This window comes from Hypomesus transpacificus, chromosome 3 (assembly GCF_021917145.1).
Source record: "Hypomesus transpacificus isolate Combined female chromosome 3, fHypTra1, whole genome shotgun sequence".
NCBI classification, from domain to species: domain Eukaryota; kingdom Metazoa; phylum Chordata; class Actinopteri; order Osmeriformes; family Osmeridae; genus Hypomesus; species Hypomesus transpacificus.
In genome coordinates this window covers 1,987,679-2,009,345 of record NC_061062.1, presented here as the reverse complement: position 1 = coordinate 2,009,345, position 21,667 = coordinate 1,987,679, and the positions used below count along the sequence as shown (strand labels likewise).

The 21,667-nt window shown below is 52.3% G+C and overlaps 1 protein-coding gene across 5 annotated transcripts; it reads left to right on the top strand.

The window, feature by feature from the left end:
• The first annotated feature begins 43 nt into the window (after window positions 1-43).
• On the top strand, window positions 44-21,095 carry ktn1 (kinectin 1). Of its 5 annotated transcripts, none has more exons than XM_047047930.1 (36): window positions 44-193; window positions 5,192-5,808; window positions 6,024-6,191; window positions 6,281-6,397; window positions 6,524-6,648; window positions 6,793-6,897; window positions 7,266-7,397; window positions 7,497-7,603; window positions 7,774-7,906; window positions 8,246-8,342; window positions 8,486-8,670; window positions 8,767-8,835; window positions 8,948-8,985; window positions 10,258-10,348; window positions 10,608-10,676; window positions 10,909-10,946; window positions 11,070-11,160; window positions 11,337-11,405; window positions 11,491-11,528; window positions 12,787-12,877; window positions 13,042-13,151; window positions 13,272-13,416; window positions 13,511-13,551; window positions 13,655-13,745; window positions 14,478-14,564; window positions 16,126-16,215; window positions 16,333-16,437; window positions 16,556-16,645; window positions 16,954-17,046; window positions 17,140-17,208; window positions 17,292-17,375; window positions 18,284-18,367; window positions 19,333-19,416; window positions 19,490-19,582; window positions 19,755-19,865; window positions 19,993-21,095. In XM_047047930.1, exons 2-36 carry the CDS (start codon window positions 5,193-5,195, stop codon window positions 20,020-20,022), a joined length of 3,786 nt encoding a protein of 1,261 aa, XP_046903886.1. In that variant the 5' UTR covers window positions 44-193; window position 5,192; the 3' UTR covers window positions 20,023-21,095. The 5 variants fall into 5 exon arrangements, with proteins under 5 accessions (XP_046903886.1, XP_046903882.1, XP_046903890.1 ...); XM_047047926.1 differs by having other exon boundaries at window positions 13,508-13,551; XM_047047934.1 differs by lacking the exon at window positions 18,284-18,367.
• Window positions 21,096-21,667: the final 572 nt, after the last annotated feature.

Sequence of the window (21,667 nt, the reverse complement as noted above, 5' to 3'; positions counted from 1 at the left end):
CCTAGCTTTGTACGAGAACGGCCGGCTCCCGGCCCGCCCCCGCGTAAGCGAAACACAAGACAGACGGACATAGCAGGAGGTTGGAGGAGCTGCTTTGGGAACTTGAGCCGCTGCTATCTACAGCGGAGGAAACGTCTCATTTTTTAATTCCCTTGGTAGCTACATAGCTAACCGCGACAATACAAGACGTCAGGTACGTGGACTAGCGACAGTCTTGACAGTTTACATGTAGCTAAACTAATGTTTGCTAACAATTTGAGTCTTTGCTAAGCCATGCATCTAGCTGGCTAGCTAGGCCTGGCACTAGCCCTCAAGGCCATGCCGAAAAATCGGGACGTAAGACACAGATTTAAAGGGAGGGGAAAAGAAGGCTGGGTCATTGCTTTGAGCGAGTTATTTCGTTGAATTGCCATTCCATTGTGCTTTTTATTGGAAAGTTCCTCTTTCATTAGACGTTTACTGTCTTGACTATTAGCACCATTAGCGACACAACGCATGCCTTCACATCGCTGCAAAATGGGGGCTTGTGTCTGTCATTATGTATGTTCTTGTCAGTGATACTACTAGCCCACTGACAGTTAGCTGTTGCTAGCTATCCCCGTGCATGCCATGATGGACTTGGTACCGTCAGTGGTCAGAAGAAGCTCTTTGGGTACTTACTGTACAGGTTAGCCTGCTAGCTCTAGCTGTGTGAAGCTAGCTCGACGTTAAACGATTGTATTAACCCAAATTGTCTGTCTAGTTATCTTGCATTTAGTCGTAAATGGCATTGGCAGGCTATGTAGCAAAAGTTCGTGAAGTTTGACTTTTTGGTAACATTACCGGTACTGTGGTAGTGTTATTCTACGGAATATAAATTTGATAACCCGACACGGGTTTGCTAGTAAGCTATCGACATGTGCACCCGTTTAAATAAAGACTTGACATCGGCGGCTAGCTAGCCATGAGTAATAGTATTAGTAGCAAGCCAAGCATGGTATGCATGGTGTGAGCATAGCACAGAAAATTGTCAATTGTTTTGTTTTTAAGTGGGTGTTGCTTTGGTTGGCAACATACCAAATAACGTGATTCGGAAAGACAACATTTTTTGAGCATGACTTTAACATAGTATGCAATTTATCCACAGATTGCACGCATGATGGAGTGGTCCTTGTCGTTAACTAGTTTGTAAAGTATCTTAAAAACTTTGCCCCCTTGCAGTTGACATCTGTAACTTTTTAACAAGGCGATTCAAAGATGGTGTTCTATTGTTGATCATAGTCAAACCGGTGACAAGGGTCATCCTCACAAATAATTTCCTCAAAGCAATTGATACGTTTTTCGCGTCTACTCCCTTTGCCTTGGCAGCAGAACGCCGTTTGAACGGTGATACATGACAGAAAACCGTATTTCTCATCGCTGGCAAGAGCAAGACTCTTCCGGGCTCCTTTGGAATCAGCTCACGCCTACGGTTATAATTTCTGCCGTCTTTACCTCAGAATGGACCCTCCTTCCATACTACATCAGAGTACACAACAGCTAGGTAGTAAGGTGGTTATTTAGTGCAGACGTTATTGCGTACATAGTTTCTTTTATTAAACTTCTTGGAGGACAGCTAGTAGCCAGCTACGCTATTGCTTGAGGCCTGTTGCAGGTATGGTGCGAGGAGGTGGATTAACCACACTGGGCTGAGCTACTGTTATACAAGCCAACTGCTACACTTAGGAGCAGTGTGAGATATCATAAACTCCCACACTGCAGTGAACTTCATGGCTCAACCTGGATATTGAGGCGGTTCGAATAGCCGTTTTCCTACCGGTGTGGCACGTTCCCTATCTCTCTCCTCGTTGGCTAGTTATGAATTGTGACAGGCTTGTTCCTGAATGTCTAACTCATCCACAAGGTCACTTTGGAAAAAACGTCAGTTTCATATCTCCATGTTGATGGTACGTGCTGCGCTTTGGCTTTGTGTAAACAGTCGACCCGTTGCCCCCAACACAGATGAATCTGGAATAGGTGTTTTTTAATACCAGGTTCCCATACTTGTGCGCCCAGCCAAAGCATGAGTTCTGGCCAGCCAAGTGGTTCAGATTCCGGGGAGCCACTGGTCCGAGAGAGCATTGTCTCTGTCTCGTTTCAATTCTGGGACTGGACTCTCTGGCTGCACTGAGTAACGCTTACAGCCTTCCCTCTGAGGCAGAAAGCAATATTGCGGGCATGACACGAACCACCCCACCCATCCTGTCCAACACGGACCTCTATTCTTGCCCTGGGTCTCGCGTTCTCAACTCTGATTGTCCAAAGTAGGGCGTCACCCTGGTGTTACTGATGTTGAGTAAATAGCCCTGGAAGACTCTCCTCTCTGTGTTGTCGCTGAGAGCACTAGGGCTAGCGCCTATTGCTAATCCTTGTTTGCTTTTGCACCCATTTATGTAGACCTGTGTGATTGCTTTGTGTCTGCAACCTTGTATTCTCAGTGTGAATCTGCCCCCTGTAGAGGCCTCACCAAACGGTCATGTCGCAACCTCGCTCTTCGTGTTATTCGGCAAGTTCACTGCATAGTTTATCTTTCACACACCTTAAAATGTTCTCTTCCTTCTCTCTATTCTTCTTTTTAACCCTTTGCTGACCCTACCAATGTGGACGTAGACCTAAAGTGAGGCAGCAGATAGGCAAATTATACTCAACTGAGACAAGTGTTATCACTGTTTATTCTATGGAAAGCTATATCATCTCCTCGCTATTCGCTGCTTGCGACAATTGCACGCCTTATAACGTACGGTGCCCTTAGGAATCTTTCTCCAAGCCTACCCACACCACTGGTCTTGCAAGGCCTGTCACACTGAACGTTCCTATATATATATATATATATTTTTTTTTTTACTCTAGACCACATACAATGAAATCCATGTTCTGCTTGTCAAGAGCCTGGTCAGAGAATGTTTGCTGGCTCAGCGAAGACATTCTCTTGTCGCTGAGAGGAGCTGCTTTGTCGTTGTGGAATTTCCAAAGCTTCTAAGTCATTTTGTACAATTAGCTAGTGAGCTAATGCTTTGACATGTATTCGATACCTTCCTTCTTGTTCCTCCCTGAAGTGTGTGTGTGTGTGTGTGTCAGGGAGTGAGTATGCACGTATGCTGTGTATGCCGTGTGTGTCAGACCTGAAGTAATGAGGTGTTTATGAGCCCGTGTTCAAACGGTGAGACCAAGCCTGTTGGGCGAGAGAGAGGCACTGCAGCAGAAAGTTATTCTTAAATGTATTATCATGGGTAATCTGCTTAATCCAAATTACCTTAGGGGCCCGGTATAGGAGCCCAAGCCTCCTCTGCTCCTGCTGACATCACTGGGACTGCAGAGCAGGAGGCTATTATCAGCACGGTCAACACCAGTGTTGTGGAGCACCACGGTGCACTCACAATGACCCAGCACTGCACTGACCGAATGACCGTTAAACATTTGTTGAAAGGAGGTAAAGAGATGATGATTTAGGACACAGTCCTGGCCTTTGGGGGCTCGCATGGCTAGTCAATGTTCAAATCTGACCAGCAACTCAGTCGATTACCATATAGCTGTTTGGGCTGGTGAGTGTAGAGAACGTACTAGCCTCCTGTGTGTTTTACCGGCATTTAGCTGGTGGATGCTACTTATTTTGTGCCCTGTCTGTACTCCAGTCATACTAACCCAGCCCTGTTCCAGGGACTGTGAGGAACCCACAGTGTGGTGTCAGAGACGTAAGGATGAATATTCCTTACAGTGACTGACGTGCGCTGGTGAGCATGTGTGGAGTCAGATGGCTGAGTGGTTAGGGAATCGGGCTAGTAATCCGAAGGTTGCCAGTTCGATTCCCGGGCGCGCCAAATGACGTTGTGTCCTTGGGCCAGGCACTTCACCCTACTTGCCTACTGTAAGTCGCTCTGGATAAGAGCGTCTGCTAAATGACTAAATGTAAATGTGAGCCTCTACAGCCGCTGCTAACGCAGGCGCTGGTGGGGAAGGTGGGTGTAGGCTCCCGGCGACGGGTCTGACTGGGCAGGAGGAGGCCTGTGATGGAAGGAGAAAGCTGTCCTGATCTTATCAAGCCTCTCACCAGGCCTGCGTGAATGTGCAGCTGCAGCACGGGGTGACATTAACACCTGGGTGTATTTTTGCCCCTCGCAAAGCCCCTCCAGTTTGAGTTTAGAATGTCAAGGAGCCCTGAGAAAGGGGAGCGACCGCTCAGGAGCTTGTCAAAGCAGGAGGGTGAGGGGGAATGTCTTGTAGTACTGGTTTACTGAATCTTGTACTCGATCATTAGCCAGACAGGGTGAGCTAGGCTAGCCCAGGGCTCTGTATGTCTGGTGTTACTGTGTGGCCAGGGTGCTGGAGGCTAATGGGATCATATCACAGGGAAGAGCGATGACACGGCAGAGGGAAGGGCAGGATATAGAGTGGTCCTGAATCTGCCTCGCTCATCCACAGGCACGGAGAGAGAGAGAGACACACGTGTTGCTCTTGCTCCTCTAGCGTGTAGAGATGCCGTCTCATAGCGAGGGGGAAAGTGGAGTTCTCTCTGGTAACACAGGTGTTCATGTCTGACTCATTAAGCCTGAGGCAGAGTTCTTAATCTTGGGAATGGCTTGGCGTAATTCCCTTCGCTGTACCACCACGCCACATGTAGGATTGTGCCCTTGAGGGACTCCAGCAGAAGTGGTCTTGACGTTAACGTGCTAGATAACGGAGTGAAACAAAAAATGGCATCCTGCTGTTGAGGAGGGGATCCCTCACTGAACGGGTCCTCACCACGGTTCTCCCCCCTGTCTTCTCCCAGTTGTCCTGGGAGTTTCTCTTGGCCTTCCTGAGGGGTTAGGTGTGTTGAGGGGCAGTTTCACGGTTGTTTGTGAAGCCCTCTGTGACATTGGTTGTAAAAAGGGCCATAGAAATCGAACTTGATTCGATTTCCCTGCTGTGATTGGACACTGACGGACTAATGGGAGTCTGATGGCTGAGCGGTGATGGAGCTGAGCGGTGAGGGAGTTGGACTAGTAATCAGAAGGTTGCCGGATCGATTCCGAGCCAAGCCAAATGACGTTGTGTCCTTGGGCAAGGCACTTCACCCTACTTGCCTCGGGGGGAATCTCCCTGTACTTGCTGTAAGTCGCTCTGGATAAGAGCGTCTGCTAAATGACTAAAATGTAAATGGACTCCCCCTCTCGTTTGCTCCTCTCCCGTGTAGGATGGCGATGGACATCTACGACTCCCAGTACCTGCTGGTCCTGGCCCCCTCCCTGGTCATCGCCCTCTTGTTCCTCTTCTTCTGGCTCTTCATGAAGGAGACGTCCTACGACGAGGTGCTCGCACGGCAGAAACGCCACCTTAAGCTGCCAGCCTCCAGACCCGACACGCGCAAGAAGGGAGACAAGAAGAAGAGCAAGAAGAGGGAGGCTAGCGGTGGAGGAGGAGGGGGAGGAGAGTCGGAGGAGGATCTGAGGGACTTCGAGGTGGGCGACACCGCCAATGGCTCCGCTCTGGAGGAGGAGGAGGAGCCCGTGGCCCCGCCCACCCCGGCCCCCGCCCCCCTGGCCGCCCCCGTGGAGCTCCCCTCAGGGCTGAAGGAGAGGAAGAAGAAGGAGAAGAAGCAGCAGGCTGCCGCCGCCAAGGCTGCCGCCGCGGCCAGCTCCCCTGAGGAGCCAGAGGTGAACGGGTCGAAGGCAGCGGGCCGCAGGGCGGAGACGCCCGTGGCTGTCAGCAAGCAGCACGGCTCCACCCCGCCCCAGCCTGACGAACACACCCAGACGCCCCCCCCGCCCGCTGGGAAGAAGAAGGAAAAGAAGAAGCAGAAGGCTGAGGCTGGTGAGTAGATATCGTTCTGTGTGCGTGCGTGTGTGTGTCCTGTGGTCATGAGAGAAAGGAGCCGACAGGGAATTACCAACTAACCACGAGCACATCGGCAACCCCCAAAATATTTACGTGTTCAAAAGGGGCTACAGATACAAATGTCCACATTATGAGTTAATGAATGTCCACATCATCAGTGGTAAACTGCTCTCCCACCTGCTCCTGTCTAGTGGAGGAGAGCCAGCCCGAGACTAAGGTGGCCCCGGCCCCCACTCCGGCCCCGGCCAAGAAGGAGGCTCCAGTTGTGGCCGAGACCAAGGCCCAGGATGGTGCCCCCCCACCCACCACCACCACGGGCAAGAAGAAGAACTCTGCCAAGAAGCAGAAGACTGAACATGGTGAGAAGTGTGTGTGTGTGTGTGCAGCTGTTGGATGGTGAGGCAGTAGAGAGAGGCGGTGTTGTTAACTGACTCACTGCCTCCTCCAGCTCCAGTTGATGATGCCCAGACTGACTCTGCTGCCCCAGCCAATCACCAGGCAGGACACAACGACGACGCCCCCTCCAAGGGGAGTGGCAGGAAGCAGAAGATGGAGGCTGATAAAGGTGAGCCATGTTCTCATCCTACATGATGATGGTGTCATTCTTCAACTTGTGTGTAAGGCCTTATTTCTAGCCCTGTGATGTTGTCTGGGTCTAACATGTCGCTGTGCGTGTGTGTGTTCTCTACAGAGAACTCTGAGGTGAAGCTGAAGGAGCTGCTGGCTGGGCTGGGAGGACTGACGGAGGCCGAGGTGGTCAGCGTGGTGGCTGTGCTGAGGGAGAAGAGCCCCAACGCCCTGGAGGCCTGGCACAAGGTAGGACCCCCCAGGGAGGCCCCCCCAGGCCCCTCCAGGGGCCAGGGAGAGGAGCCAGGGAAAGGAAAGACTGTGGTCGGTCAAGTCATATCCCGCCCCCCCTCCGTCCTGTTATCAAACTGTGTCTTCCTCTGTGTTCTTCAGTCCACCGTCAAGGCCGACCCGTCAGCCCAGGAGAAGGACAGACTTCTCAACACCCTGCAGGAAGAAGCCTCCATAGCCAAGGACAAGGTCAAGCAGCTCAGCCAGGTACAGCACCCCTCTTCCACCTCCTCTACCCCTCCACCTCCCCTCCTCTACACCTCCACCTCCCCTCCTCTACCCCTTTCCTCCACCTCCACCCTTCCTCCTCCTTGCTACCGACCCACGTCACACATGCTGTTCCCCCAGACGTAAAGGTCCAGTCTTCTCAGACATGATTTAAGCCTTGTCCTAAAGTAAGAGGAACAATTCAACGGGCATCTCCCATGTCTGGGGAAACTGGGTGGCTGTGCCTGTCATGTGACCCGTGGCTGTGCCCGTCATGTGACCCGTGGCTGTGCCCGTCATGTGACCCGTGGCTGTGCCCGTCATGTGACCCGTGGCTGTGCCCGTCATGTGACCCGTGTCCCTGTCAGGAGCTGCAGTTGGAGAAGCAGAAGAGCGTCCGGGCTGAGGCTGTGGTGAGGGAGCACCGTGGGGCCCTGGAGAAGGAGATGAACGTCATCCAGGCCAAGGCCCAGGGCAGCTACCAGGACATGCAGATGAAGGTGACCTTCTGTCTCAGCTCTGAGGAGAGGCGCCGTGCAACGCCTGCAGTGCTGTTGGCTGTTGCAGAGACTGACGTGTGTGTGTGTGTGTGTGTGTAGTTCCAGCAGGTGAGAGAGCAGCAGGACAGTCAGATCAGCCGTCTGCAGCAGGAGAACAAAATACTGAGAGACGCTGTGAGCTCAGCCACCAATCAGATGGAGAACAAGTGAGTCACATGACCCCCCCCCCCCCCACACACCTTGTTTATCAGACTGCTGTCCAGAGCTTCTGGCCACACATCAAGAGCTTGCAGGTTCAAATCCTTCTGGAATGAACCCCACCGTCCCAGGTGTGGTTACTGGGTGTAACTGGTGTGGTGTTTCTCCTGACGGGCAGGCAGTCTGCGGAGCTGAACAACCTGCGCTCTGAGTGCTCAGGCCTGATGAAGGAGCTGGCAGAGACCTCCAGCAAGCTGCAACAGGAGGAACACCAGAGGAAGTCCCTGGAGGTCAACTACAAGCAGGCAGAGGTCTGGCCCCCTACTGCCTCCTAGCACACCACATGACTCATGTTTGTTATGAATGTATTTGTGGCGGTGAGGTGGGGAGGGAGGGTTATAGAAGAGCACGGAAGCAGGGGATTGTCGGTTCAGGAAGTGAAGGCTGTCGGAGTCTTTGTGCTCGGCAAAAGCACCACTTCCTCCAGCGGCAGTGGGCCTGTGTGTTCCATACCTTTAGGGTGTGCTGTGACTGTTTGGAGTGAGGGCTGGGGTGGAGGGCTGAGGGGAGGGTTGGGATGAGGGCTGGGTGGGGGGAGGGCTGGGATGAGGGCTGGCGCTGTATCATGACTGTGTGGTTCCTGTCATCAGGCTCAGCTGCAGGATACGAAGCGTCGCTGGGACGAGCTGCAGAACTACCTCCACGGAGTGAACTCTGACAAGCAGGCGCTGCAGGCCGCCAAGCAAGGTGAGGCAGGCTCCACCCTCACCTCCACCCTCACCTCCACCCTCACCTCCACCCTGGCAGAGGAGAAGCAGAGAACCCAGGCTTCCACTCAGGTGATGACCATGTGTAGGTGGCTTTTATCCAGCGTGTGTGTGTGTTCTCAGAGCTGCAGAACCAGCTGCTGGCCGTGGAGACGGAGATGAACAACAAGAACCAGGAGATCCTGACTCTGCACAGCAGCCTGACAGACACCATGGTGTCCAAGGAGCAGATGGAGCAGAAGGTGTTGCAGCTTCTGGAGGCGTCCCAGCACAGAGTCCCAGACGACGCCCTGCAGGGCCAGCTCCAGGTGGGCAGGAGGAGCATGGCCCAGGGCCCCTCTTACACCAGCACTCACACCTACCATGGTGTTTATATGATGAGTGGTTTGTTTGTTTCATGACAGGAGCTCCTTGGTGAAAACAAGGGACTCCATGTCCAGGTTGAGGCCTTGCAGGCCCAGGTCAGCTCCCAGGTATGTAGAGCAGAGAGACAGGTGTCAGAGAAAAGTGTGTGTGTGTATGTGTGAAAGGTAGAATGAGGTGTGTGTATGAGGTGGTGACTCCTGTGTCTCCTCTGTCCTACAGGCTGCTCACGTCTCCCACTTTGAGGAGCTCCAGAAGCTGTAAGTAAAACCTCTCTAGTAAGACCACCTCCCTCCCTTCCTCTGAGACCACCTCCCTCCCTTCCTCTGAGACCACCTCCCTCTCTCTCTGAGACCACCTCCCTCCCTCTGAGACCACCTCCCTCCCTCTGAGACCACCTCCCTCTCCCTCTGAGACCACCTCCCTCTCCCTCTGAGACCACCTCCCTCTCTCTCTGAGACCACCTCCCTCCCTCTGAGACCACCTCCCTCTCTCTGAGACCACCTCCCTCTCCCTCTGAGACCACCTCCCTCTCTCTCCCTCTGAGACCACCTCCCTCCCTCTCTGAGACCACCTCCCTCCCTCTCTGAGACCACCTCCCTCTCTCTCTGAGACCACCTCCCTCCCTCTCTGAGACCACCTCCCTCTCTCTCTGAGACCACCTCCCTCTCTCTCTGAGACCACCTCCCTCCCTCTCCCTCTTGAGACCACCTCCCTTCCTCTGAGACCACCTCCCTCTCTCTCTGAGACCACCTCCCTCCCTCTGAGACCACCTCCCTCCCTCTCCCTCTGAGACCACCTCCCTCCCTCTCCCTCTGAGACCACCTCCCTCTCTCTGAGACCACCTCCCTCTCCCACTGAGACCACCTCCCTCTCCCTCTGAGACCACCTCCCACTCTCTCTGAGACCACCTCCCTCTCTCTCTGAGACCACCTCCCTCCCTCTGAGACCACCTCCCTCCCTCTGAGACCACCTCCCTCTCTCTGAGACCACCTCCCTCTCTCTCTGAGACCACCTCCCTCCCTCTCCCTCTGAGACCACCTCCCTCTCTCTGAGACCACCTCCCTCTCCCTCTGAGACCACCTCCCTCTCCCTCTGAGACCACCTCCCTCTCTCTCTGAGACCACCTCCCTCTCTCTCTGAGACCACCTCCCTCTCTCTGAGACCACCTCCCTTCCTCTGAGACCGCCTCCCTCCCTCTGAGACCGCCTCCCTCTCCCTCTGAGACCGCCTCCCTTCCTCTGAGACCACCTCCCTCCCTCTGAGACCGCCTCCCTTCCTCTGAGACCACCTCCCTCTCCCTCTGAGACCACCTCCCTCTCCCTCTGAGACCACCTCCCTCTCCCTCTGAGACCACCTCCCTCTCCCTCTGAGACCACCTCCCTCTCTCTGAGACCACCTCCCTTCCTCTGAGACCACCTCCCTCCCTCTGAGACCACCTCCCTCCCTCTGAGACCGCCTCCCTCTCCCTCTGAGACCACCTCCCTCCCTCCCTCCCTCGCCTGGCTCCTGACGTGTGTGTGTGTGTTCAGGCTGGCTGAGAAGGAGCAGCAGAGGATGAGTTTGGAGGACTCCCTCAACGCTGAGAGAAGCAGTGGGGCGAGCAGAGAGACCAACATGCAGGTACAACACCTGTACCCCCCCCCCCCCTCTGTCTCTCTCTCTTTGTCTCTCTCTCTCTCTCTGTGTCTCTCTGTCTCTCTCTCTCAGACATTTGGTCGTGCTGCACATTCCTGCTGTAATGAGCCGTGCAGAGCCTCTATAAAGCAGTTTCACTTGTGGTTATAAATACCAGTTTGATGTTTTGTGGGTCATGGTGAACTTCAAAAAGCTTGATTTCCCCACGTCCCTCCCTCTTTCTCCCCTCCCTCTCTGCTCTCAGGCGATGCACAATGAGAACTTGTCACTGAAAGCAGACTTCCAGAATCTGCAGGCTCAGATTTCTGACCAGGTCAGAGTGGAAACCGCTTTCTACAACATCAACCTTTTCAGCCATCGACCCCCTCAGAATGCACATTTCGTAACTCCTTCTTTATCTCTGTGTCTCCTCCCTCTCGCTCTCTCTCTCTCCCCCTCCCTCTCTCTGTCCCCCTCTCTCTCTCCCCCTCCCTCTCTCTCTGTCCCCCTCCCTCTCTCTCCCCCCCTCTCCTTCTCTCTCTCCCCCCTCCCTCTCTCTCTCCCAGACTGCCTCTCATTTGGCTTTCGACCAGTTCCAGAAGAGGTCTGTGAGAAAAGGGCACATCAAACACGAGGAGGGGGGGGTGATCTTCTGCTTTCAGTCAGCATTGTAAACATTGTCCCCCTAGTTTCTCCCTGCGTCATCCCCATGCCTCTCCCCCCACAGCGTCCAGGAGCGAGAGGAGAACATCAAGACTGTGGAGGACCTGCTGAAGGCCGGCCTGATCGAGGTGGCCAACAAGGAGGAGGAGCTAAAGGTGAGCAGGAGCGTCGGATTGGCCAAGCAGAGGGAAGGGATAGCTGCGGCTGCCAATCAGACTGTCACAAAGCGTCCACGCTGCAGCAAATCCTTACTGAGATCAGCTGTCTGCAGACACGGTGGTGAATTTATCTCCCTGAACCGAGAGCTTGAAAGTGCTCTGTGTTGTTGCAGGCTGTGAGGGTGGAGAGCGAGGCTCTGAAACAAGAACTGGAGGCTTTGAGGCTCCATATACCTGAACAGGTAGGAGAGCTGTGTTCCTGACCTCTGACCTTGCAGTGATGTAGCTCTGCTTCCCGCTCACTTCTGTCCCCTTCTCCTCCTCCAGTCCTCCTCCGACTCCATCGTGGACGAGTTGCAGAGCAAGTAAGTCCCTGAACAGGAGCACACAGCTTTTTATTGTAGCTAAAACTTTGGGGTTTTGTGTGACGAGCTAGAGGAGTGATTGTGTGGTGTTGTATTTAAGGATGAGGGCTAAGAGTGTGGCGTTGTGTTTAAGGATGAGGGCTAATAGTGTGGTGTTGTGTTTAAGGATGAGGGCTAAGAGTGTGGTGTTTAAGGATGAGGGCTAACCGTGTGGTGTTGTGTTTAAGGATGAGGGCTAATAGTGTGGTGTTGTGTTTAAGGATGAGGGATAAGAGTGTGGTGTTGTGTTTAAGGATGAGGGCTAAGAGTGTGGTGTTGTGTTTAAGGATGAGGGCTAATCGTGTGGTGTTGTGTTTAAGGATGAGGGCTAACCGTGTGGTGTTGTGTTTAAGGATGAGGGCTAACCGTGTGGTGTTGTGTTTAAGGATGAGGGCTGACCGTGTGGTGTTGTGTTTAAGGATGAGGGCTAACCGTGTGGTGTTGTGTTTAAGGATGAGGGCTAACCGTGTGGTGTTGTGTTTAAGGATGAGGGCTAACCGTGTGGTGTTGTGTTTAAGGATGAGGGCTAACCTTGTTGTGTTTAAGGATGAGGGCTAACCGTGTGGTGTTTAAGGATGAGGGCTAACCGTGTGGTGTTGTGTTTAAGGATGAGGGCTAACCGTGTGGTGTTTAAGGATGAGGGCTAACCTTGTGGTGTTGTGTTTAAGGATGAGGGCTAACCGTGTGGTGTTGTGTTTAAGGATGAGGGCTAACCTTGTGGTGTTGTGTTTAAGGATGAGGGCTAACCGTGCTGTGTTTAAGGATGAGGGCTAACCGTGTGGTGTTAAAGGATGAGGGCTAACTGTGTGGTGTTGTGTTTAAGGATGAGGGCTAACCGTGTGGTGTTGTGTTTAAGGATGAGGGCTAACCGTGTGGTGTTGTGTTTAAGGATGAGGGCTGACCGTGTGGTGTTGTGTTTAAGGATGAGGGCTAACCGTGTGGTGTTGTGTTTAAGGATGAGGGCTAACCGTGTGGTGTTGTCTTTAAGGATGAGGGCTAACCGTGTGGTGTTGTGTTTAAGGATGAGGGCTAACCGTGTGGTGTTGTGTTTAAGGATGAGGGCTAACCGTGTGGTGTTGTGTTTAAGGATGAGGGCTAACCGTGTGGTGTTGTGTTTAAGGATGAGGGCTAACCGTGTGGTGTTGTGTTTAAGGATGAGGGCTAACCGTGTGGTGTTGTGTTTAAGGATGAGGGCTAACCGTGTGGTGTTGTGTTTAAGGATGCAGGAGAGGGAAGATCAGATCCAGGTGCTGGAGGACAGCCTCCAGACAGCCCTGGACAGCAGCTCCACCAGGCAGAAGGCCGTAGAGGTGTGTTCCCTTCCAGGCTCCAGCGCACCAAGACTCCCCCTGCTGGATGGAGCTCCCAGCTTCACTGACATGTTTGGATTGTGAACAATGTACTCGAACGAAATCGAGGAATTCGGTTTTTGTGCTGTCCGAAGGAGTGTATGACTGTGTGTGTGTGTGTCCAGGCCCTAGAGAAGCAAGTTGCAGCCCTGCAGTCAGAGGCTGAGCAGCTGAAACAGCAGCAGGCTGAAGAGACCAGCTCCACCTCCTCCAGAGACCTGGAACTGCAGGCCCAGTGAGTCCTACCACACACACAGACCTCCGCCCCCACACCAGCATCCCCTTCCTACCCAGACACCGACCCCCCTCCGTCCCCAAGTTGTGAGACGTGAACCTTGCTTCTCCTCTGCTGCAGGCTGGCATCCAGGGAGCAGGAGGTGCAGAGTCTGCAGGCAGAGCTGGAGGGCAGAGCTGCGGAGCTGGAGGGCAGAGCCAGGGAGATGAGCGACAAGGAAGAGCAGCTACAACAGCAGCTTCAACTGCAGCTGCAGCAGCAACAGGTAATGAACAGAGGCTTCACTGTTCAACATCATATCAGGATAAGAGAAAAATGACATGACACATTTGTTTGTTCTGCCTTTGACCCCAAAGCAGGAGTCCCAGACAGCAGCTCCCACCTCAGAGATGCTGATTGCGTGAGTACTGGATCATCTCCCAGAACTTGTTTTGCTCACCTTGTTTTACTGTCCCTCTGGGGGTATTGGCAGTTTCCTGACGTCGTCTTGCCCCACCTCCCAGGTTGGCGGAGAGGGAGAAGCAGGTGTCTGGCCTGCAGGCTGACCTGGAGGAGCTGAGAGACTCTCTGGAGCTCCACAGGAAGAAGAACAACGTACGTCCCCCCGGCCCCCCAGCCTCACACCCTGCCTCCCCCCCAGCCTCACCCCCTGCCTCCCCTCCCCCCCCAGCCTCACCCCCGTGCATCCAGTGTCCTGTGTTTCTCCGGCTGCCTCATCTCAGCCTCTCGCTGCCTCTCGCTTGACCTCCTGTGGACCCAGATCCAGACAGGGGGATTGTTTCTGACATGGAGAAGTGTCTCCTTTAACATGTGTAGTTTAGTTCTTTAGCCCAGTTGAGCGTAATGTTACATCTTAAGATGTCAGGTGTGAATCAGTCTTTGCCCGTGAACGCGTGTGCCTGCGTGCATGTCTGTGCGTGTGGATACTTCAGGGCATAACAGCAATCACGTATTTTCAGAAAGTGCTACCTCGTTGACGAGGTGTATAATTAATTGAAGTAGATGACATTTTTTCCGCCCACTCACATTGATTCTGTAATGTGTGTGGCGGAATCCTGTCCTCAAGCAGAGGATTTCTTCACTCAGGAAAATCAGATTATTGTCGTAAACACTTGCTCCTTTGACTCTGTGGTAGTGGTCCAGGTGGGCAGATGTAGTGCCTGACCTGACCAAGCCAAAAAGCCTTTTTTTATCCCCACCGACCGAGAGCGGCAGATGAAGTATCTCTCCAGCTCCCTGTCCTCCTTCTGTAGGTTGTGTTTTTGGGTCACTGGGTCCTGTTCCCTGAGGCTGAGCTGTAAGTGGTGTCTCTCTGAAACTAAGCAGGAGCTTCGGGAGAAAAACTGGAGTGCTATGGAGGCTCTGGCTGCTACTGAGGCCATGCTGCAGGGGAAACTCAGCAAGACCGCCAAGGTTCGAAAACCCCCCTCCCCTCCCAGTCTGCTTCACTCTAGACTCAAGTCTGATGCATCTCCCGGCCCCGCCCCTCCCTCGCAAAAAATCTTTTTCCATAATCAGCAAGTGAGATTGTTACATCCTTCATACAAATGCTGCATACTCATTCTCCCTCTTCCACCCCCTCCCACCGTATCTTAAACATTTGGCAGTTTGTAAAGCTGTTGTGCTACAGTGTACTATCCCCCCCCCCCCCCCCCCCCCTCAGAACTAATTAGTTTGGATTGGAACCTAGCGCTACATAATGTGTTCTGCTTGCTAAGACGCAGCTCAACAATCCATCAGCCTTTTAACAGACTCATTCGACTGCAACTCTTTTTTTTTATACCGCCCAGCAGTTACTCCAAGCCCACGCCTAAGATTAGAAACTGACATTTGGAAATGAGTGTGCAGTGCACTTACAACCTGTTTCACCTCGATTGTCATTTAGTTTGAGATTCATGACGTCCATTAGCTGTTTGGCTCCCTGTGGCATCATGTGACTCATACATTACCTGTCGTCAAATCGAGCATGCGTGCCATCTTGCTTTGTGATCTACATAACCTCATCAGCACTGCTATGATCAGTATGACCATCTTGCTTTGTGATCTACATAACCTCATCAGCACTGCTATGATCAGTATGCCGTCTGTTCAGTTCAACTGAATCGCCTTATGGTCTAGAGAGAGATTACTTTTTAAAACATCCTTCCTCTATGTATATATTCCCTCCGAGCTAATTGCTGCGGGCTGATAATGGTCAGTGGGTTCAGGTTTGATTGGTGGTGTGGAAGTGTCATGTGTTGTAATGATGATCTGAGCTGTGTGGTTGTGGGTGCTTGCACTAGTCTGTAGATGTTTCCACGCAGCTGTTAACCTCTACAGAGTCACTCAGACCAGCCAGGCCCGGCCTTATGTACATGTTGAGCTGGATGTCTCAAGGTAGCATCTGCTGAAGAATTAGACACTTAGCATTTCTGTGGTGGAGAGGTGTATTTTTGCTGCGGCACCTCGTCACCGCCACACACACAAACACACACGCACACACACAGTGTGTGTATATATATATATACACACACACACACACACACACACAGAGCAGGGTACAGTCTGAACTATGTCACAGCTGTTCCTAGCTGTCCAGCTACAGTAGCAGAGGAAGCTCTTCTGGTCACTGACTGGGAGTTCCTCAACACCTGTTGCACCCCATCAGGAAACACACACACACAAACACACACACCCCACAGTGTTAATATGTAGAGAGCTGGAGGTGACAGCTGGCTGCTGATCCAGGGTGTGGCGGTGACTGGGTCAGGGTGCTACGGGCTGGGCTGGGATCTGGGCTACAGTGCTAGGCTGGGGGGCTGGGCCTGGTTCCCAGAACACAGATGATGCAAATGTTTTTCTGAGGGCTGAATCTCAGTCTGAGAGGAGATTTTGGTCAGATGTCCGAAAGGAGGGAGTGTTCAGTGTCAGTTGGTATTAAATCTCCCCTGTGCTCCTTCTCTCCCTCTCTCCATCATCCTCCTCTCCCCTGCAGGAGAGCCAGACAGGTCTGGATTCAGCCCAGGCGGAGTGCAGAGAGGTTCTCCACAGACTGCTGCCTCACGTCCCTCTGCCCACCCAACAGGCAAGCTGAACCACAAGGCCTCCCATTGTCTCCGACCCCCAACCACACCTCCCTTCTCATGTTCCTCCATGGCCCTCTGGTGTGACTGTTCATCCTCCTTTCTGCTCTTCCTCTCAGGACCACCAGGAATGGCTGCAGAGGTTTGAGAGTGCGGCGTCCGAGGTTCGTGCAGCGGAGGCCAGCCCTGCTTCTCCTCCTGCTCCAGGAGCAGAGGAGTTCACGGTGAGCTAGCGACCCGCTGCGCTCTCCCCTCGCGTCTCCTATGACGCGTCTCGTTCAGCTGCCTTCTCCTGGCTCCACCACGGTGGCTTCACCTCTGCTGTCTGTTGTGGATCTCCAGGGCCTGGCTGACAAGCTGAAGGAGTCCGAGGAGGCCCAGAAGGTTCTACAGAAAGACTGTGAGACGTACAAGAAAGTTTTGGCAGAGACGGTGAGGGGGGGATGGGGACGGTTTTGTGTCTTGAGTGGAAGGGGTGTTTTGTGTGAGTGGAAGGGGTGTTTTGTGTGAGTGGAAGGGGTGTTTTGTGTCCGAGTGTCTTTTGTCAACCTTTGAAACTTTTTATTTTTTTTGTGTGTGTTTCAACCAACCTTTTTTCAAAAATAGTTTTTCAGACAGTAAAAGGACAAACAGTGATAGCTTTGTAGACTAGCTTGTAGACTAGCTTATGCTAGATAGCCAGAAAATGATAAAAAGAGTGCCTGGAACGGACAGGGGTGTAATACCCGCTGTGTCCACAGGAGGGCATCCTGCAGCGCCTGCAGAGCAGTGTGGAGCAGGAAGAGTCTCGCTGGAAGGTGAAGCTGGAACTGGGTCAGGTGGAGCTGAAAGAGGTCAGAGCCAGAGAGAGTCCTGCTCTTCAGAGTGATCCAACAAAAGGTTTACACACTCACCCCCCCCCCCCTCCCTCTTCCTGTCTTCCTCAGATGAGTGTGAAAGTCACAACACTGGAACAGGAAGTGGAAAGACTGAGCGATGTTGGAGAGCTGGAAAACGTAGGTCCTCGCAACACACACACACGCAGTTTACAGTGCTGTGATGCAGTAGGCTGTATTTGTATTGACGTGGTCTTCCTCAGGTGAGACGAGACAAGCAGCACCTGGAGGCGGAGCTAGAGCGGGCGGAGCGCGAGAGCGCCACCTACGTGACGGAGGTCCGAGAGGTGAGCGGCCTCACGTCCTGACTCCTCCCTGTGATGTCACAGTGGGTGATGTCATAATGGTGTAGTTGTAGTAATTCTGTGATGTCATAGTGGCATAGTAGTAGTGCTTCTGTGATGTCATAGTGAGTGACATCATAATGGTATAGTAGTAGTGATTTTGTGGATGGCTGTGTATGTAGTGTTTGTCTGTGTGTTTGTATTCCATGTGTTTCCACATGGAGGGACATGACTTTATCACATTTCATTAGGTGATTGTTTTACGATCACATGCACAGGTTTTACACTTCACGTAGTCACTTGCACCTTATCTGCTACACCAACACAAACGCCTGCATGCTTGTTGGACGGTAATTACATTCATGACAGTTACACACAAGAATAAGGCTCAATTTCTGGGCTTGTTTCAGTGCACATATTAACTAGGCCTCATCAAGAGTGAAAACATTTGTGATCATGGTGCCATAGAGACAATATCTACAGCGATGTGTGTTCAGAAATATATCCACTAAAGTGAAGAAACTGCTGGACCCCCTAGCTGGACCCCCCTAGCTGGGCCCCCTAGCTGGACCCCCTAGCTGGACCCCCCTAGCTGGACCCCCTAGCTGGACCCCCTAGCTGGACCCCCTAGCTGGGCCCCCTAGCTGGACCCCCTAGCTGGACCCCCCTAGCTGGACCCCCTAGCTGGGCCCCCCTAGCTGGACCCCCTAGCTGGACCCCCTAGCTGGACCCCCCTAGCTGGACCCCCTAGCTGACCCCCCTAGCTGGACCCCCCTAGCTGGGCCCCCTAGCTGGGCCCCCTAGCTGCCTGGGTACTTGCTGTTAGCTACCTTCCTCCACCACGTAGCGTCTCCCTGGACTCGACTTCACACACGCCCCCGTGATAAACATCATCTCAAACTTCATTTCAGCTCAAAGATCTGTTGACTGAATTGCAGAGCAAACTTGATGGCTCTTACACAGAGGCTGTCAGGCAGAATGAGGAGCTGACCTTGGTAAGCCATCCCCCTCCCCCATCCTTCTCCTCCTCCCCATCCCCCTCCTCGTTCCAGCCTCCCTATCCTCAGGCTTTCACCACCAGGCCTCTCCAGACCTCCTTACACACCTACTGGAACAAGCATCCACAACCCCAGACCTTGACTCCACGCACACACACACACAAACAGTCAGGACCAGGGAGACTTCTCCGGAACGTCCCTACATTCTTAACCTTTTTAAAGGTTAAGAATCCTGTCGAGGATCCTGTCGAGACACGAGCAGAATGTGGAGTTGTGGATGGTTGACGTGTTGAAACTGATGCTAACAAAACTGGCTGAGGCACTCTGCTACTGGCTACTGTTGAGTTCCTCCTCTCACCCGTAACAAACACCTCCACACCTAACAGGCTTTCTGAAAACACTGCTGCTCCTACAAAGGCTTCATGGTGGTCATCTCTGGGGATTTACTTCCTGTTCACCACAGCAACTGTTCTCCACCTTGTGACTGCAAACATACTTTAGATTTATTCCATCTTCCTTGGTACACAAACACCTGTCTCTTGTCCCTTTCTCGTCGTCATGCCACCTCTCGTGTTGTCCTGTCACGCTCTTTGAATGTGTTTTGGTCGTTACCTAGTGCAACACTGGTTCCATTGTCAGTGCATATTTACTGTCAAAAAAGAGGAAGTGCAGGCCTGACTGTTTAAAGTTTCAGACTTGCAACGTTTTTAGATCTTTAGGACCAAACCAGTCTGCCATTTGCAAATGAAAGATCCTCTCCTGACATTTGACTAGCACCTTGGTGTGTATGGAAATGTCAACAGTCAGTAGGAGGATATTGTATCCAATGTATAAGAGAGTGTGTGTGTGTGTGTGTGTGTGTGTGTGTGTGTGTGTGTGTGTGTGTGTGTGTGTGTGTGTGTGTGTGTGTGTGTGTGTGTGTGTGTGTGTGTGTGTGTGTGTGTGTGTGTGTGTGTACGCAGCTGAAGACCCAGCTGACGGATACTCTGTCCAAGCTGGAGGCGGAGGAGAGCGAGAGGCAGAAGGTGGCAGGTGACCTCTATAAGGTAAGACACCCAGCCCATACTGCATCTCCGCACCCACATACAGGGACGTCTCTCTGACGGTCTCTCCCTCCAGGCCCAGCAGTCCCTGGACCTGATCCAGGAGGAGCTCTTCAAGGAGACGGGCCAGGGGGAGCTGATCGAGAACGACAACTTCTCATCCCAGAGGGTAGGACCTCCCTCCTGCACTCCTCTCCTACTTTCTCCCTCCTCCTTTCTTTCTTCTCCTTCCTCCTCTACTCATTACTCATACTGTAATTATTACTATCCTTTGGCAGAATTAATAAATGTAAATACAGCCTTTTAACACAAAAAAATGATATCCTCCCCCCCCCCCCCAGGAAGAGATGGACAGGAAGGAGAAAGTGACTGCGGGGCTGAACCAGACAGTGAGGGACCTGCAGCACCTGCTCCAGTCTGTCAACCGTCAGCTCACCAAGAGACATGAGGGGGTAGGACTGTCCTGCCTCCATACAGGGGACGGGTTTATCTCTGCCCCCCCCCTCTGATAGCGACTACATTATCTTGTGTTGTACACGTAGAAGTGATTCCTCTGTGCTTTCTCCTTCTGTCCTACAGGAGACGGACAAAGACTCTCCAGAGTTATAGAAGGGGTGGTTTCCCCCATAGAGCCCCCCTGGACCCTCCACATCAGCACCCCCCCCCCCCTCCTTCTGCTTCAGCTGTACAGTGGGAAGCCTCCTTTTGGCCCTCTATCCCAACGCCCACTCCGCCCCCACCCATCTCATCTGCTCTGGCCTCAACCTCTACCTCCACCTCTACCCCCAGCCTCCACTTCTGGCCTCCACCCCTGGCCTCCAGCCAGGGTCAGGCAGGCAGAGGCCCCAACACTCTGGACTCCAGAACAGACCTCGCTGCCTCCACAGGGCCCCCCCTGGAGCTCCTCTCCCCCCTGAAGCACAGACGGAGCAGCTCCACGGCTCCTGCCGGCCTCCCTCCCTCCCTGCCGTTTAGTACACTCCTCCTGCTTTTGTCGACGGAAAATCTTTGAATACAGCGGTAGTTTTCATCTGTAGTTTTTCTTTGTCAAGAGGGAAAATGAATTTCCTTAATCACTAAATGAACTTTGGGGTTTTCCAACCTTTTTTAAGTTAAAGAGTAAATGATGTATTGTTTAAACGTACCTGTTAGGACCTGCTGGCCTCAGTGTTGATGAGCTCCTTGCTCGCATTCAGACTGGTCACACATGTGGATGCATTCATGACTCATAGATCCATGCATTCTGTTGGCTGAGTTTCGGGTGGGCTGGGGGGGTGGGAGGGGTCGGGGTGTGTCCCAGCATGAATGAGGGGTCACTAAGTAACTGTAACCATGGAGATGCATAGAGTACGTGTATGCGTGTGTTGAAATCCTGCTCCAGTAAGAGATGAGGTCATGTGACCCGTGAGGTCATGTGGCCCGTGAGGTCATGTGGCCCGTGAGGTCATGTGACCCGTGAGGTCATGTGACCCGTGAGGTCATGTGACCCGTTTCGAGCAGCAGAATGCCAGGCCTACAGTGTAGAGGGTTTTTAATCCTACTGTAACTACTCTAGGAATAGGCGTCCCATATCATCTGTAATCAACACTTGCTATATATTGTTGCTGATTTCATTAACACTGAATATTTCATTCTTTTTGTAACAGGTGACCGTTAATAAAAGGGATGCTTGATGAATCTGACGGATGCTCTGTGTTGTTTTGCTAACTGTTTTGTGTGTTATCCACAGAATCTGAATCAAGTTTAATCGGCAAAAAAGTGTACACGAACATGAAATATACTATGGTAGGCTGGTGTAGTCCGTAATATAATAAACATATAGAACCTTACAAAAGTGCATTCAGTCTTTAAATATGCAGTATTTTACGACAAAATACTGACAACTGTACGATAAAAAATTGAACTAAAGTCAAACTAAACATTGACGGTATACAGCTCAACTGCACTTCATTTTCTTATGCACTTCACTCTTCTTACCTCTGGGAGGCGCCACTGTACCAAGTCATGTCTGGAGACTGTAGACTAGATGAAGCGCAAGCAGGAAGGCTTTTGAGGAAATAAGTTACATGATTGTGACTCAATGGAACATTCTTTAAAACTTGACTCAGTACCTTTTTGATGTTGCATTTCCAGCCCAAGCTCTCAGCTACATGTCGTGAGACTGTTTGACGTGGGAATGTAAATGTGTCATACAGTAATTCAGAGTTTGGCGTGTAGTTATAATTTTTTTTTTGCAGGATGTCAACAGAACACT

Coding starts and splice junctions, on each gene's coding strand:
- ktn1 (XM_047047926.1), top strand. CDS start 5,193: ATGGCGATGGACATCTACGACTCCCAGTACCTGCTGGTCCTGGCCCCC. Junction 6,192..6,280: donor GAAGCAGAAGACTGAACATG/GTGAGAAGTGTG, acceptor TGCCTCCTCCAG/CTCCAGTTGATGATGCCCAG. Junction 19,417..19,489: donor TGGCAGGTGACCTCTATAAG/GTAAGACACCCA, acceptor CTCTCCCTCCAG/GCCCAGCAGTCCCTGGACCT.